Source organism: Herpailurus yagouaroundi, unplaced genomic scaffold, assembly GCF_014898765.1.
Source record: "Herpailurus yagouaroundi ecotype Mexico unplaced genomic scaffold, PumYag 160, whole genome shotgun sequence".
In the NCBI taxonomy this organism is placed as follows: Eukaryota; Metazoa; Chordata; class Mammalia; order Carnivora; family Felidae; genus Herpailurus; species Herpailurus yagouaroundi.
Window position 1 is genome coordinate 21,449,744 of NW_024412401.1, and position 15,496 is coordinate 21,465,239.

At 38.2% G+C, this 15,496-nt stretch overlaps 1 protein-coding gene across 10 annotated transcripts in view; it reads right to left on the reverse strand.

Annotated features, from left to right (window-relative positions):
- Positions 1-513: 513 nt before the first annotated feature.
- The window catches only part of RNF38 (ring finger protein 38), a 140,685-nt gene continuing 125,702 nt past the window's right edge, over positions 514-15,496 (reverse strand). For 9 of the 10 annotated variants that reach the window (XM_040481696.1, XM_040481690.1, XM_040481688.1 and 6 more), the window contains 6 exons: positions 12,564-12,746; positions 12,179-12,285; positions 10,599-10,683; positions 6,724-6,845; positions 5,377-5,476; positions 514-3,963 (listed from right to left, as the gene is read on the reverse strand). In XM_040481696.1, coding sequence (XP_040337630.1) covers positions 3,901-3,963; positions 5,377-5,476; positions 6,724-6,845; positions 10,599-10,683; positions 12,179-12,285; positions 12,564-12,746 — 660 coding nt within the window. In that variant the 3' untranslated portion in view covers positions 514-3,900. The remainder of the gene's footprint in view (positions 3,964-5,376; positions 5,477-6,723; positions 6,846-10,598; positions 10,684-12,178; positions 12,286-12,563; positions 12,747-15,496) is intronic. The other variant, XM_040481687.1, reaches the window with a different exon arrangement.

A 15,496-nucleotide genomic window follows, 5' to 3' on the forward strand; every position in this document is an offset into this window, starting at 1 on the left:
GTACACGGAAGTAGATTATTCTTATTTTCTTCCTTTTTAGTGAAAGGAAAGGAATTACACAAACAAGTACGGAAAATGAAAGAGGCTCCTCTTTCCCTATCATGCTGACAAGAAGTTGGATGTAAGCTGCAGCTAATGTGGACTTTGCCTGGTTACCTACTGTAATCTTCTTTCCTGCATCTTATGGTCAACATACAAAGAAAGAAATCTAGTTACCTACTTATGTCGCCCTACTGTTCGGTGAGTTTAGGCCACATGTGTGGCTACGTTCAGCTATCTTCTTGGCTTTTTAGAAGATAGAATTATGTTCTACGTGTTGTAATGCTAGTTGTTTTTGAGTTTCTAAGACGTCTACACAAATGCAGAAACAAAATCTGAATTATACTCTAAAAATCAGATCTGGCTGCTAGCAGCTCAGCAGCTCTATCTTCCTGCTGGAATCCTGCTACCACCCTCCCTCCAGGCACACACAACCCTACCCCTTCCACAACACAAACATGAACCACAAAAAAATGTTTTAAGTGTACATCATACATTTATTACCAACAACCCTCTCAACTCCAAAATTGGGCACAGGGATTAAAAATAAAAATTCATTGCACTACTTAGTAAAGCATTACTAGTAACTTTCATAAAAAATGTACAAACTTTGTTAAAAATTTATCAAGCCTTCAAATGATTTGGTTACAGATATTTATAATACGTACATTTAAAACTATGTTAACTGATACAATGGAATATGATTTCAGGAAATGACTCAGCAAATGATTCCAAAAAACACCCCTGTAAGCTTTCATAATCTGAAACAAACAGCAAAATGAGGTAACCAAATGTACCAACAGGGGGGAAAATAGCTTTCTAATGAAGGCCTAAAGATATCTGTGAAAAATATTCTCTTTAAGTGAGTTGGTAGATCTCATTCAAAATACTGTAAGAGGCCCAAATTTAAGAATCTTAATAAATCACGTTTCAGAGAGTGTATAAAATCTAAATATGTGTTCACATTTTCCAGATTTTGCTCAAAAAAAAAAAAAAAAAGAAAAAAGAAAAATTCAGGACAAAATCCTAATGAGATCTTGATACCTGGAGGCCTTGACTTGTTTTTTGTTTTGTTCTTTTGGGGCGGGTGGGGGGTGGGGAGAGTTAAAAAAAATTTCAAGATGATTATTCATGCAAAACAAAACGAAACCCCACAGCAGAGTTAAGATGGTAAAGCCAATATTGTTTTAGGAGAAAAGAGGAAGAAGGCAACAAACCAACATCTGCCTGCTACCTGGCGCATCGCTCAAGGTGGCAACAGCTGGGCACGAATCAACTGTTCCTTCTCTTCTGGTCGCCACACAGGCGCTCACCGTGGCTGGCGTGAGCTGGTTCAGAGCACATGCACATATGCTCCTAATCCGCACTACCCACCTAATAAGCAAGTCAGTACATATCTCTAAGGGCCCCATGCACAGAAAGACATTCCCAAAGAGAGATCAGTCACAAGAGTGCGACAATCCAGGATTTTACCAAAATAGACCCTGCTGCCTCCTAAGTTGCCAAATGCCTCTCAAAAATTTGCTGGACAAGGGATTGTATGACAAGAATTCATCGTCAGAGGGAGGGGAGAAAAGGCTACTTTTCCTAGTCATTAGTACAATGTGCCTTGTTAATTAGGTATCTATATAAATTAGAAAAAGTGCTTTACTTGCATGCTTCAATAAAATGAATACTGAGTGTAGTAGTGTCATGTTAGATCTGTACAGATATAAATTTTTTGCAGCTATATAAAAGAGTCTATGTATAAGATGGGCTTTTGCCATTTTCAACATGATTTTTTAATTAAAAAAAAGATTAAACTATACGTGATTTGTAATGTAGCTGATTATTATGCCAATAATTTTGGTCTTTAACACACTTTTTATTCATCAGGAACAGGTGGGGAATGTCCCAATGAGTTAAAAGTAACGTGCACTTTACTACTGTTGAGATGTATTTCTGATGCACTGACAAATACAGGGGCAAACAAAGTGTGCAAAATCCTATTTGTATGACTAGATAGAGGCAACAGTGTCTGGAAAAGGGCAAAATTGTGCTTCTGTGTGAATTGACTTTACTGAACTCTAAGCTGGGATAAGTTTATGGAGACTTCAAGGGAAGGCAAGTAGCATGGCAGTAACAAGTCGTTAACACTGTCTGAGGAGAAAACTGACACAGAGCCAGCTGAGAGCTGAGTGAGGCTGGCGAAGAGTCCTCACAGTCCTGACTGGGATTATGCAGCTTGTGCTACTGCGAACAAAGCAATGACACCAACTGCAGGAAGAGGCAGACAATGCTGAATACAACAGAAGGAGAGGAATCGAAACATTGCTGGAAAAATGACTTTAAACAATCTAAATGATGCTCAATGAACCTATAAAAAAAAAACAAAACCCACACAGCTATGTATTTCAGATCGACTAAATGAAGGTCAATTCCTGTTTTACAGCATTATTTTTATACAAAAATCAAATCTTCATTTATACTGCAAGTATTCTGGACCTGTTATATTAAATTTTTCTCAAAGAAAAAAAAATTTTTAAAAGCAATAAAACATCAAAGCACATCAGGTCTAAGAATTCAAGCTGTCACAGCACTTGACCCATCCTGGAAATGAGGGTTTCCAGGAGAAGCACTACTAGACAACTTTCAGAATTGGAGGTTGGCAGGTGAATCAATACGAACAGAAATAGAGTTTTCTTAAAATATTTTAGTTGCCTATGAGAGCTTAACAAAGAACATATCAGAAGTCAAGCTGAATTAGTTAACAAATTTTGTTCTGGTGGAAGTAAAGGAGGTGAGACTTCGTGGGACGAGCGGTATTCTTAGAAATATATTACTCAAATATCTTCAGAATAGACTACAAATCTAAACATTAAAAAAAAAAATCACAGGTGCTTCCTGTAAGAAGCTTACTGGAAATGTAAAGGAAAAAAACAAACCATCAACATTCAAATCACTGATTGAAATGATAATATTGCTAACTGATGATGTATGATATTGCACCTTCTTTTTGGAAACAGCAAGTTGGAGAGTACAAAATTTTTTCCCACAACAGAATCAAAAAATCAGGTTCATGGAGTGAGAATCTGTTACACTTTTTTTCTTAAGTGACCCACTTGGGACCACCGACGAAGAGAAGGTGACAGCTGCCTGAAGCAAAGGAAGAAGGCTTTTCTCATTCCATTCACTGGGAGGGAAGGGGATGGAGTATTCGATGCTTATCATTGATGCACCCTTAGCAATCAGTGTGCAACAGCAAACACAAGGGAAAAAACCAGTGTACAGTACTAGTGCTGTTTAAATAACACACCAGATTATACATTGCAGCATAATTAAAACTACACACACATTCTTGGTACATGCTGGTAGATAGGATCTCAGACACACGTTAGCGACCATGCCCTCACACAAGTAGTTGCGCACACTCTCTCTCTCACACAGATACATTTATCACCAACAGTCACACGCTGCATTCATTTCCACTCACAGTTTCTGAAGGCTCTATATAAGGTAGATTGCTATATCATCTGGAGCTACCACTTTTTATAAAAGCACATGCTAAAAGATCACGTCCACTGTAATCTTGCAGCAACACTCGGAATGATCACACAAAACCCAGGGAATGTTAGTGCACACACAAAATTAAGCTAAAGAAAAAGTCTTTGGAGTTCCAATCACACGGTTAGTATAACAATCCCATAATTGTGAAGACTAATTGTAAGCTTTTATAGTTGATTAAGTCACACAGTGCAAAGAAAGGTCCATTGACCCTTTTGGTAAAGGGAGGGCTGGAAGCCACACAGATTAAGTTCAATGGATAGTCCGTATATACATGTGATGAGGAACACCCAAACTAAACTTGTGCTCTTAGGTTGGTCATTCTGAATCCCGATGCACTTCTGAAGCATCAGCTCGGCAAATTGGGCAAGTACGATTTGCCTAAAACATAAAAGAGAAAAAAACTTGTCCGAATTGTGAGTTACACAATGAAATACGTCAAAAGCAATAAACTATTTTTACCTCCCATATAGTTTTTACATTCTTTATTCCTTTAAAAAGGTACAAAGTAATCATTTAATCTTTCTTAAAAAAAAAAAAAAATACACCATCAACTCAGACTTAGTAGCTGATGATTTTCCTAATAGGTCTGTTTTATCACACTGACAAGATTACCTATCACCAGTTCAGATTTAATAACTAGCTTAAAACTCCATCTCAACAAATGGCACCACCATCTTTCGAGTTGCCGAAGCCAGAAACCTAAGCATTACCTGCTCTACGTTCCACATCCATCATTCATCAAATACTCCCATTTCTACATTTTGACAGTTCTCGAATCAGTCCTCCTCTTTTCATCCAATTGCCAGAACCTGTTCTCTGGCTAGCCCACGACCCATTATTTCATCTCCCCATTTCTCAGAAAGATCTCTCCCTTTCTGGTCCCCGAACAGTGGCCAGTTGTCTTTCTAAAACACAATCTCAAGCACAGCCTTCCACACTGTTTCTGGGATCAAGTCCACACTCCCTCACACTCATAAGCCGGTCACTCACTGGCCATAGCTTTGAACGGCTCTTCTCTTGCCACTCTCGCTATCAGCCATACGGAATCTGTCATTTTTGGGTCAGTCTCTGTTCCCACATGACAGGGTTTCTTCTTCTGAAAAGTTAAGACCCTTTGCCTTCAGGGTTCGGTTTGGGCTAAACTGGGCACCCTTAATCTGTCCTCACCGAGAAAGACTGATTCTATTTTAACTTCTCTGTCTTCCTCACCAAACTGTAAACTTCTCTAACCCAGTGGTATTATCTCCTAATCAGAATGCTCAAAAAAAAAAAAAAAAAAAAAAAAAAAAAAACCAAACCAAAACCAAAAAAAACACAAAAAAACAGTTGATCATTTTTAAATTATTTTACTGCATCATATTTTCATTCTACTATTATAAAATATAGGACTTGTGTCCTTTGGGTTTTTCAGATCTACAAAAGAAAAAATGATCAGAATTAAATAAAAAGCACTAGAGGTTTATTTCCCAAGTAAATCTCTTACAAAGGAGCTCCAGTGAGGTCCACCTGTAAACTCTTAAGAGAAAAATGGCCCGTCAAGTTCAGGCCTTGTCCCCACACACCATGAGAAAGGAAACACTGATGACCAAGGACAGATAACTCATTTTCAAGTTTTGCACAATCACTCCCACATTAATGACTGTAGTTAATTTTTACTGATGTTTTCTCTTCATTCACAGAAATCATTGAAAATTTTGTCCCCTTACCCACCCTCCACAAGCAATGGATTTAAAACTACAGTCAGTAAAAAAGAATTCAATGTTACTCTCTTCACAGATACCATCACTTTACCTTAAGCCATTTGTCGACACACTTGGCATGGAACTCGTGGTTACAGGGTAAAACTCTAAGTAGCTGCCTTGACTCAAAATCACACATGCATACTACACACCTAAAAAAAGCAAAAAGATCATTTAACCATAAAACCAAGTGGTTTCCTATTTTGTTATGACTACTGAAGCCTAGAACACCATTTACCATCTCACTTTTCAAAATGTCATTTAAATTTTAAGATAAAGTAATCTATCAATACCCCGAAATAATCATAACCTTAAGACATTTAGTAAGAGTGCTTTGCTCTACTGAAAGATCATCACGAAAATTTTATTTTTAAAGTTTATTTTATTTAATTAAACAAATATTTTTAATGTTTACTTATTTTGAGAGAGGGATAAGAGAGCGAGCAGGGGAAGGGTAGAGAGGGAATCCTAAGCAAGCTCCGCAATGTTAGCATGGAGTCCAATGCAAGACTCGTACCCATGAGCTGTGAGATCATGACCCAAGCTGAAATGAAGAGTTGGGCGCTTAACTGACTGAGCTACCCAGGCACTCCCAAACTGTACACTTTAAATGTGAATTATATCTCCATAAAGTTGTTATTAAAGATACTATAATAAGCAGAATGTTTAGGTAAAAACCTCAATCTTTACATGTATGAGACTCTTCAATCTTACATAAACTATTCTAGGGGTGCCTGTGTGGCTCAGTTGGTTAAGCATCTGACTTCAGCTCAGGTCATGATCTCATGATTTGTGGGTTTGAGCCCCACGTCAGGCTCTGTGCTGACAGCTCAGATTCTGTGTCTCCTCCTCTCTCTCTGTCTCAAAAATAAACATTAAAAAAATAAAAGTGGAGTGCCTGGTGGCTCAGTTGGTTAAGCATCTGACTTTGGCTCAGATCATGATCTCGGGGTTCATGAGTTCAAGCCCCACATCGGGCTTTGTGCTGACAGCTCAGAGCCTGGAGCCTGCTTCGGATTCTGTGCATCTTCCTTTCTCTCTGCCCATCCCGTTTGCACTCTCTCTCTCAAGAAAAAAATAAACATTAAAAAAAATTTTTTTAATAATAAAATAATCAAAACCAATTTCTAGGCAACCTCAAAATACAGAACAGCACTGTCCAACAAAACTTTGTGAGACAGAAATGTTGAACATCTTCCAACACAGTATCACTAGCTAGTCCAATAAACTTAACTTTAAAATTTTAAACAGCCACACAAGACTAGTGGCTACCATACGGAACAGGCCTAGGGTATGCAATAGAGACTATTTATCAAGTTATCTTTGACTTTCAAGTGTTTATTTTATAAAGGTAAAAAAGGAAATTTCACACAGAGTGATGTCGGGAAAATGTACTTACAAAGTCTGCTCTGACTGGTGGTTATTAGGATTGAACCGGTAAGAAGGAAGCTGTTCGATATCTGCTTTAGTCAGTCCTCGAGGCTTAGCCTCTCCCAGTCGCTCTGCCAGGTTTAAGAGGGCCTAGAAAGGGGGCAAAAGGAGTAAAAATTTTAAGCTCTAAGTTTTCTATTTCAATAATCGAAAACCCCTACAACAAACAAAAAACCGCAACCCTATCATTAATATGGAAAATTTTTAATACATACACTAGTAGAAAAGAGCATAATGAACTTCCACATGCCAATTACCCAGGCTCAACAATTCATGGCTAATTTCACCTAGTACTGTCCACTCCTAAATCCCAGATTATTTTGAAACAAAAGTAAAATATTGTATTTCATTGATAAAATAGTTCTGTGTATATCTTTAAAACAATCTGTCAACTTCAGCCCTTCTGACATTTTGAGCTGGACAAAATTTCATTGGTGGGGGGGTGGGGCCTGTCCTTGTGTATTGTGGGATATTTAGCAGTAGCCCCCAGCCTCCAGCTGCTGGATGCTAGTAACCGCACACCAATACTGTCTCCAGATGTTGCTAAATACCCTGGGGGCCGGTGTGGAGTAAAACTGTCCTCAAGTTGAGACTCACCATTTTCAAAAGTAAAAGAAGTTTTAAAAGAATATAACCACAGTAACATCACACCTAAAAAATTAACAATTCCTTAAATGTTAAACATCTCTCATTGTTTCAATTATTTCCGAAAACACTTTTAAAAATAGTTGTTCAAATCAGGATCCAAATCAATCCATACCTTACCACTGTTTGACAGTTCTCTAGTATCTTTTCAGATACTGTTTGTTCTGTTGAACAAACCGGGTCAACGGCTTGTACAAATTCACAGTCTGATTTTTGCTGACTGAACCTACCTACCTGAGATTTGTGTTTTCCTGTCCCCTGTACTTCCTATAAATTGGTGGCTTCAACTATTCCCATTAGGCTCATCATGCCTAGGACCATTAATCCATTAAAGATGGCAAAATGGTAATATTCTATCATTTTCTTAATTTATTAGATGAAATATTACTAATATTGAGCAACTTCCCCATATGAAACTGTACTCAGTAGCATAATTTAAATAGAAGGGTAGGCCAATGAGTTTTTTTCTTTTATTTTTTGAAGTTATCACTAAGAACTCATGGATTTTAAGACAGTTGTTATGTTTCAATACATGGCTGCTATTACACTTACTGATTTTACAACAGTACCTCCTTTCTCCCAGTTTTCATTGGTTCTAATTACTCATTTTGCTTTATTCTACAATTTTCCAGTCTTTCGTATGCTGCTTTCCCCTCTTTTTTAGGCTACCACAGGGTGAAGAGAATGTATAACAATGAAATGATGATGGACAATGAGAGTAATAGAATCAACTTCCCAAAATCTCAATAATTAATGCTGTGATAGTTGAAGCCACAATGCTGTTTTCGGTACAGCTTTATTTGGAGAATTGGGTCATCTAAATAAATTGCTCCTCCTTCACCATGCATGCCCCTAAGTCCCTTTAAAATGTTAGATAGCATGGGGCGCCTGGGTGGCGCAGTCGGTTAAGCGTCCGACTTCAGCCAGGTCACGATCTCGCGGTCCGTGAGTTCGAGCCCCGCGTCGGGCTCTGGGCTGATGGCTCAGAGCCTGGACCCTGTTTCTGATTCTGTGTCTCCCTCTCTCTCTGCCCCTCCCCCGTTCATGCTCTGTCTCTCTCTGTCCCAAAAAAATAAATAAACGTTAAAAAAAATTAAAAAATAAATAAATAAATAAAATGTTAGATAGCAAATTGTTAAATTTAATTGATGCTGATTACAATTAGCACATAAAATTTAGAATATAGCTGGTATTAACTGTTTTATACTACAGGACACTTGGGTCAATGAAAACAACTTAAGACAACTATATTCAATAAAGTATGATCATTAAGCCCTTACTGGGTGGAGGCTATGATAATCAAATCTTCAATGAATTTATATGATCTAGCAAGCAAGACACCTGAAGGCAGAACATGACAAGTCTGCATGGTTTTCTTTTTTTTTTTTTAAGTTTACTTACTTTTTTAGGAGAGAGGGAGACGGAGAGGGAGAGACAAAGGGAGGGAGGGAAGGAGAGAGGGAGCACATGCACACATAAGTGGGGGAAGGGCAGAGAGGGAGAATCCCAAGGAGGTTCCACATTGTCAGTGCAGAGCCCAAGGCGGACTCAAACTCTTGAACCATGAGATCATGAACTGAGCTGAAGTTGGACACTTAACTGACTGAGCCACCCAGGCGCCCCAGTATGCATGGTTTCGTAAGAACTTTAAGAACAAAAAGGAGGGAGAAACTCATTTGGATCTGGAAATGAACTAGAAATGCCTTTCATAGACGTAGTATTTTTAGCTGGGTCTTAAAAGATGGCTAAGTTTCAAAATGTGGAGGAGGAGGAAAGTTCTTAGGCAGAAGGACAAAGGGAGTAAAGGCACTTAGGCAAGAATGCAAAAGTATTTTTTTATTTGGCACTGGAATACCTTTCTAAACTGGATTTTAGGTCAAAACAAGAAAAGCAAAAAATTCTTGACTGGATTAAAGTATGACTGCAGAAGATCAAACATATTTAACCTAAAATATAGTTTAGAAAGGTAATGCCAAATAAAAATATTTTTCTTACACTGGGATAGTATATCACGGTTTTTTTCATTAATGGGTACATGATCATTTAATCAAGAGCTGTCTTTTTTGGCGACATGACTTATGACTTCCTTTTAGTACAGAATGCCTAAAGGATAACTAACTCCTTTGCAGAAAACTAAAGTCATCAGTGTAGAAACAAAACCAGAAAATCTTTACAGCCCCTTTCTCTCTCTAGAAATCTGGAAATGGAGGGGTACCTGGGTGGCTCAGTCAATTAAGCATCTGACTTTGGCTCAGGTCATGATCCCACAGTTCCTGGGTTTGACCCCTGCATCAGGCTCTCTGCTGTCAACGCGGAGCCTGCTTGGGATTCTCTATACCCCCTACTCCCTCCCTCTCTCTCTCAAAAGTAAATAAAATATTAAAAAAATTAAATGGAAATGAAATCCAAAGGTCAGGGCAGTGTGACTATGTATATAGAAAGAAAATGACACAATACCATTTTGAAAACTATAGAAGAATATACCATCTGGCCTGATCTCTTTCACGTGTTAAAAACAAAACAAAAACCAAAAAAAACCCCAAACTAAAGGTGTTTTAAGATTGTGTATGTGTGTGTATGTATGTGTCTCTTACCTGTCTCTAGCTTCTATTCACAGTGTCCAAATAGAGACTGAGTGAGGATGGAGTGAGAAAGAGAACTGGCAGTATCAAAACAAAGTGACACTGTCGCTCACATTCAACAATACAAAGCTGCCTTCCAACCCCGAAACTGCACCTCCTCTTCCTAACCTCCAATAATATGAGGCACCTGGGTGGCACCTTCCTCCCGCAATATTCACTTTAGTCACCAACTGTATGTTGTTCCTCAAGAATATCCAGCACTTTCCTACCTCAATCTCACGCATAAAGCAGCCTTCCCATTCTTCAGGAGCCAGGTTAAACAACTGTGCTTCCACAAATTCAGAATATCAATATCCAATCATAATTCACTGCTTTCTCATGTACATTCTCTCAAAGGAATTATATATAATTCTAATACAGGTCCAAAGTCTATCTCATTATCACAGCTGTGTGGTACATGTAGAAATATCCTTAAGGATGCTAACCACTTTTTGATATATTTGTATTGTGAAATGTACAACGATTTATCTAATACATGTTTAATTAGATGAATGAGTAAAAAATACTTCTTTTGCGTATAATACTATGCAAACAAACTCACAGTTCACCTACTAACCTCATAATTTTCTACTTCTCCATCTTCCACATCCAATTCAAAGCTGAAAGTTGGGCCCACTGCAGGTGGCACTGGAAGCATTGATCTGCAGTGAAATAATCAAAACTAGCATTGATACACTGGTACATCACTTCAATGAACAGGTGGGAAGAACAAGGCTAATGCTACAGGGATAAAGAACGGTCAGTGTTAATCAGTGGCAATTTTAACGAAATGGACTTTGCTAGCAATAAATAAAAACTGACATTTTAAAAATACCATTCAGAATAGCATAAAAAATATGAAATATTAGAGATTAGTTTAATAAAAATTAAAAACTAAAAACACTGCTGGGAAAAAATTTTTTTAAATGAACAAATAAAGAAATACACTGTTGAGTGGACTAGAAGATGTCAACTCTCTTCCAAAACTGATTTACAGATTTCATGCAGTCCCTACACCAAAATCCCAGCAAGATATGCTTTAGTAGAAAGCTAGCTGATTTCAAACTTTATATGGATCATTCAAGACTTTAAATCATTTTAAGAACCAAGTTCTGATACTGTCTGATTTTAAGACTTATAATAAAGCAATAATTATCAAAATAGTGTGATATTGGCACATGGCCCTCTGCACAAAACAACATTTCCTACCCTTCTTAGAAATTAATTATAGGCACAAGACTAAATTCTAGCCAATGGGATGTAGGCAGGAGTACAAGACATGCAACTTCTAGGAAGTAGCCTTGAGAGGTGGGCAGAGAGATAGATCCATTTTCATTTTTACTAGCTGGAGTATAGATGTAATGGCTAGAACTTGAGGAACCATCTTTAATCACATAGAGAAAGCCATAAAATTTTGAAGATGGTAGAACCATTCCTCAGTTATGGGGTAACAAACAATCCCTGAATTGCCTACTTGTGAACTTCATTCCATGAGAGAGAAAAAAAGAACTATCACGTTTAACCCACGGGTGTATGTTACAAATGTAATCCTAACAATATTTCTAAGGCACAGATAACTTTTCTCTCTTCCCTTGAGAAAAGCAGCAACATCGAAAGCTGGATAATCAAAGGTGACAAGTGATGACAGCTGCGTAAGAGGCAAAAACTGTCAATTTTTCTACCTTTTGATTTGTTAAACCTATTTTCTGGCTCACAAATTTCTTCCTCTCCCACTTCTCCCTTGTCCTTGGCTCTTCTCTTTAGTTCACCTTTAAATGGTCCCCCACCCCAACCACTCAACATTAAATAAAAACTAATATCTGGGGTGCCTGGGTGGCTCAGTCGGTTAAGCATCTGACTTTGGCTCAGGTCATGATCTCACAGTTTGTGGGTTCGAGCCCCACATCGGGCTCTGTGCTGACAGCTCAGAGCCTGGAGCCTGCTTCAGATTCTGTGTCTCCCTCTCTCTCTGCCCCTCCCCTGCTCGTGTTCTGTCTCTATCTCTAAAAACATGAATAAACATTAAAAAAAAAAAAAAACCTAATATCTAACACACCCTAAATTATAAATCACAGAGAAGATATTCATTTCATAAAATAAAGACTCTCAAGGGTGTAAAAATTCAGAATTCATTAAAATGAGAAAAACAGAACTTACAACACATATGGTAGTAAGCTGGGATGATAAGGGGGAGGTGGTATTGGCTGCTGGGATCGATATCTACTACGTCCTGTGAGCCTCCGAGGCATAAAAGGAGGATAAGGCTGTAAGGGGAAAATGTTAAAACAATTTAAGATCATTCCACCTTTGCAACTATTTAATCTGTCAAACAGTCTATCTTCTTAAAAAAACCGACAAAGTTAAAAAAAAAAAAACACAACAAAAAAACCCAAAGAAACCAAAATATCTACAAAGTTCTTTACTGTTTAAGTCACATTTCATGTCTTAAATGTTAACACAGACACAACTAGTTTAAAACATAAAAGTTAGGCGCAAGTTATCCAAGCAAGTAATAAATTAATAACAATGAATGAAAACTTACTACTCCAAAGGACACCTCCTGATGCAAAGGATCATGGGTTAGGAACTGCAAGGGAGCTGATGGAGGTAATGTTGGGGGATGGGCCGATGGAGGGTAAGTAAAACCTCCTACTGGAAGATGTTCTCCTAAGAGTTCCACTTCATTTTCTATCCTTTGCAGAGGCTGAGGGAGGAAAAACGCAAACTAATATATTAACATACTTCCAGTATATTAGATACCTGGTGTTTAGAGAGTGTTTTATAATAATAAAAATTAACTTCCCAGAAAACACTTTTAAGGCCATTTATTTCTTCATGTTCATATCAATCTAAATTCATACATGTGAACAGACTGTAGTATCTTCCTGTCTTTAATTGGATTTCAATAAGACACTTTCTGAAACACGTCATTAAACATTTCCACTATCCATTCAAAGATATCTTTCTTTTTTTTTTGAAGTAGGCTCCACGCTCAACATGGGGCTTGAACTCATGACCCTGAGATTAAGAGTCAAGTGCTCTAGCAACTGAGCCAGTCAGGCTCCCCCATACAGTTCTTTTATTATCTGAAACTTCTCTTAAAAAAGAGACAAAAAGGGTAAGTCAATCATATGAAAGTTAAAATTACTTTTTAGTCATATACACTTACCTACTCACAAAATTTTCAGGCACTTAATCTTTAAGAGATGAAATTGAGCATAGTATATATTTATCTATTTTTAAAGTTTGAGAGAGAGAGAAAGAGCATGCACACATGAGTGGGGGAGGGAGGGACAGAATCCCAAGCAGGCTCCATGCTGTCAGCACAGAGCCCTACACGGGGCTTGATCTCACCAACTGTGAGATCATGACCTGAGCTGAAATCAAGAGTCAGCTGCTCAACTGACAGCCACCCAGGCGTCCCACATAGGGTATGTATTTATAAAGCAAAACCAGGGCTAAAAGGGATAAAATTCAGCAGGCATGATGCTGTATTTCTAATACATCAGACAGATCCTTGTTGTTGTCACTAAACAGCCATGTAACTTTTATATAAATAATGTAACATGAACCTCATTATTTATTATCTACAGAACTGACATGTTCATAGCCTACTTCAAAAGTGTATTATGAACACTGAGGCAATGTACAAAATCAAAGCACAGAGCATGTTTTTTTTTTTTTTATTTATATATGAAATTTATTGTCAAATTGGTTTCCATACAACACCCAGTGCTCATCCCAAAAGGTGCCCTCCTCAATACCCATCACCCACCCTCTCCTCCCTCCCACCCCCCATCAACCCTCAGTTTGCTCTCAGTTCTCAACAGTCTCTTATGCTTTGGCTCTCTCCCACTCTAACCTCTTTTTTTTTTTTCCTTCCCCTCCCCCATGGGTTCCTGTTAAGTTTCTCAGGATCCACATAAGAGTGAAACCATATGGTATCTGTCTTTCTCTGTATGGCTTATTTCACTTAGCATCACACTCTCCAGTTCCATCCACGTTGCTACAAAAGGCCATATTTCATGTTTTCTAATTGCCACGTAGTATTCCATTGTGTATATAAAGCACAATTTCTTTATCCATTCATCAGTTGATGGACATTTAGGCTCTTTCCATAATTTGGCTATTGTTGAGAGTGCTGCTATGAACATTGGGGTACAAGTGCCCCTATGCATCAGTACTCCTGTGTCCCTTGGATAAATTCCTAGCAGTGCTATTGCTGGGTCATAGGGTAGGTCTATTTTTAATTTTCTGAGGAACCTCCACACTGCTTTCCAGAGCGGCTGCACCAATTTGCATTCCCACCAACAGTGCAAGAGGGTTCCCGTTTCTCCACATCCTCTCCAGCATCTATAGTCTCCTGATTTGTTCATTTTGGCCACTCTGACTGGCGTGAGGTGATACCTGAGTGTAGTTTTGATTTGTATTTCCCTGATAAGGAGCGACGCTGAACATCTTTTCATGTGCCTGTTGGCCATCCGGATGTCTTCTTTAGAGAAGTGTCTATTCATGTTTTCTGCCCATTTCTTCACTGGGTTATTTCCTTTTCGGGTGTGGAGTTTGGTGAGCTCTTTATAGATTTTGGATACTAGCCCTTTGTCCGATATGTCATTTGCAAATATCTTTTCCCATTCCGTTGGTTGCCTTTTAGTTTTGTTGGTTGTTTCCTTTGCCGTGCAGAAGCTTTTTATCTTCATAAGGTCCCAGTAATTCACTTTTGCTTTTAATTCCCTTGCCTTTGGGGATGTGTCGAGTAAGAGATTGCTACGGCTGAGGTCAGAGAGGTCTTTTCCTGCTTTCTCCTCTAAGGTTTTGATGGTTTCCTGTCTCACATTCAGGTCCTTTATCCATTTTGAGTTTATTTTTGTGAATGGTGTGAGAAAGTGGTCTAGTTTCAACCTTCTGCATGTTGCTGTCCAGTTCTCCCAGCACCATTTGTTAAAGACTGTCTTTTTTCCATTGGATGTTCTTTCCTGCTTTGTCAAAGATTAGTTGGCCATACTTTGTGGGTCTAGTTCTGGGGTTTCTATTCTATTCCATTGGTCTCTGTGTCTGTTTTTGTGCCAATACCATGCTGTCTTGATGATGACAGCTTTGTAGTAGAGGCTAAAGTCTGGGATTGTGATGCCTCCTGCTTTGGTCTTCTTCTTCAAAATTACTTTGGCTATTCGGGGCCTTTTGTGGTTCCATATGAATTTTAGGATTGCTTGTTCTAGTTTCGAGAAGAATGCTGGTGCAATTTTGATTGGGATTGCATTGAAGGTGTAGATAGCTTTGGGTAGTATTGACATTTTGACAATATTTATTCTTCCAATCCACGAGCAGGGAATGTCTTTCCATTTCTTTAAATCTTCTTCAATTACCTTCATAAGCTTTCTATAGTTTTCAGCATACAGATCCTTTACATCTTTGGTTAGATTTATTCCTAGGTATTTTATGCTTCTTGGTGCAATTGTGAATGGGATCAGTTTC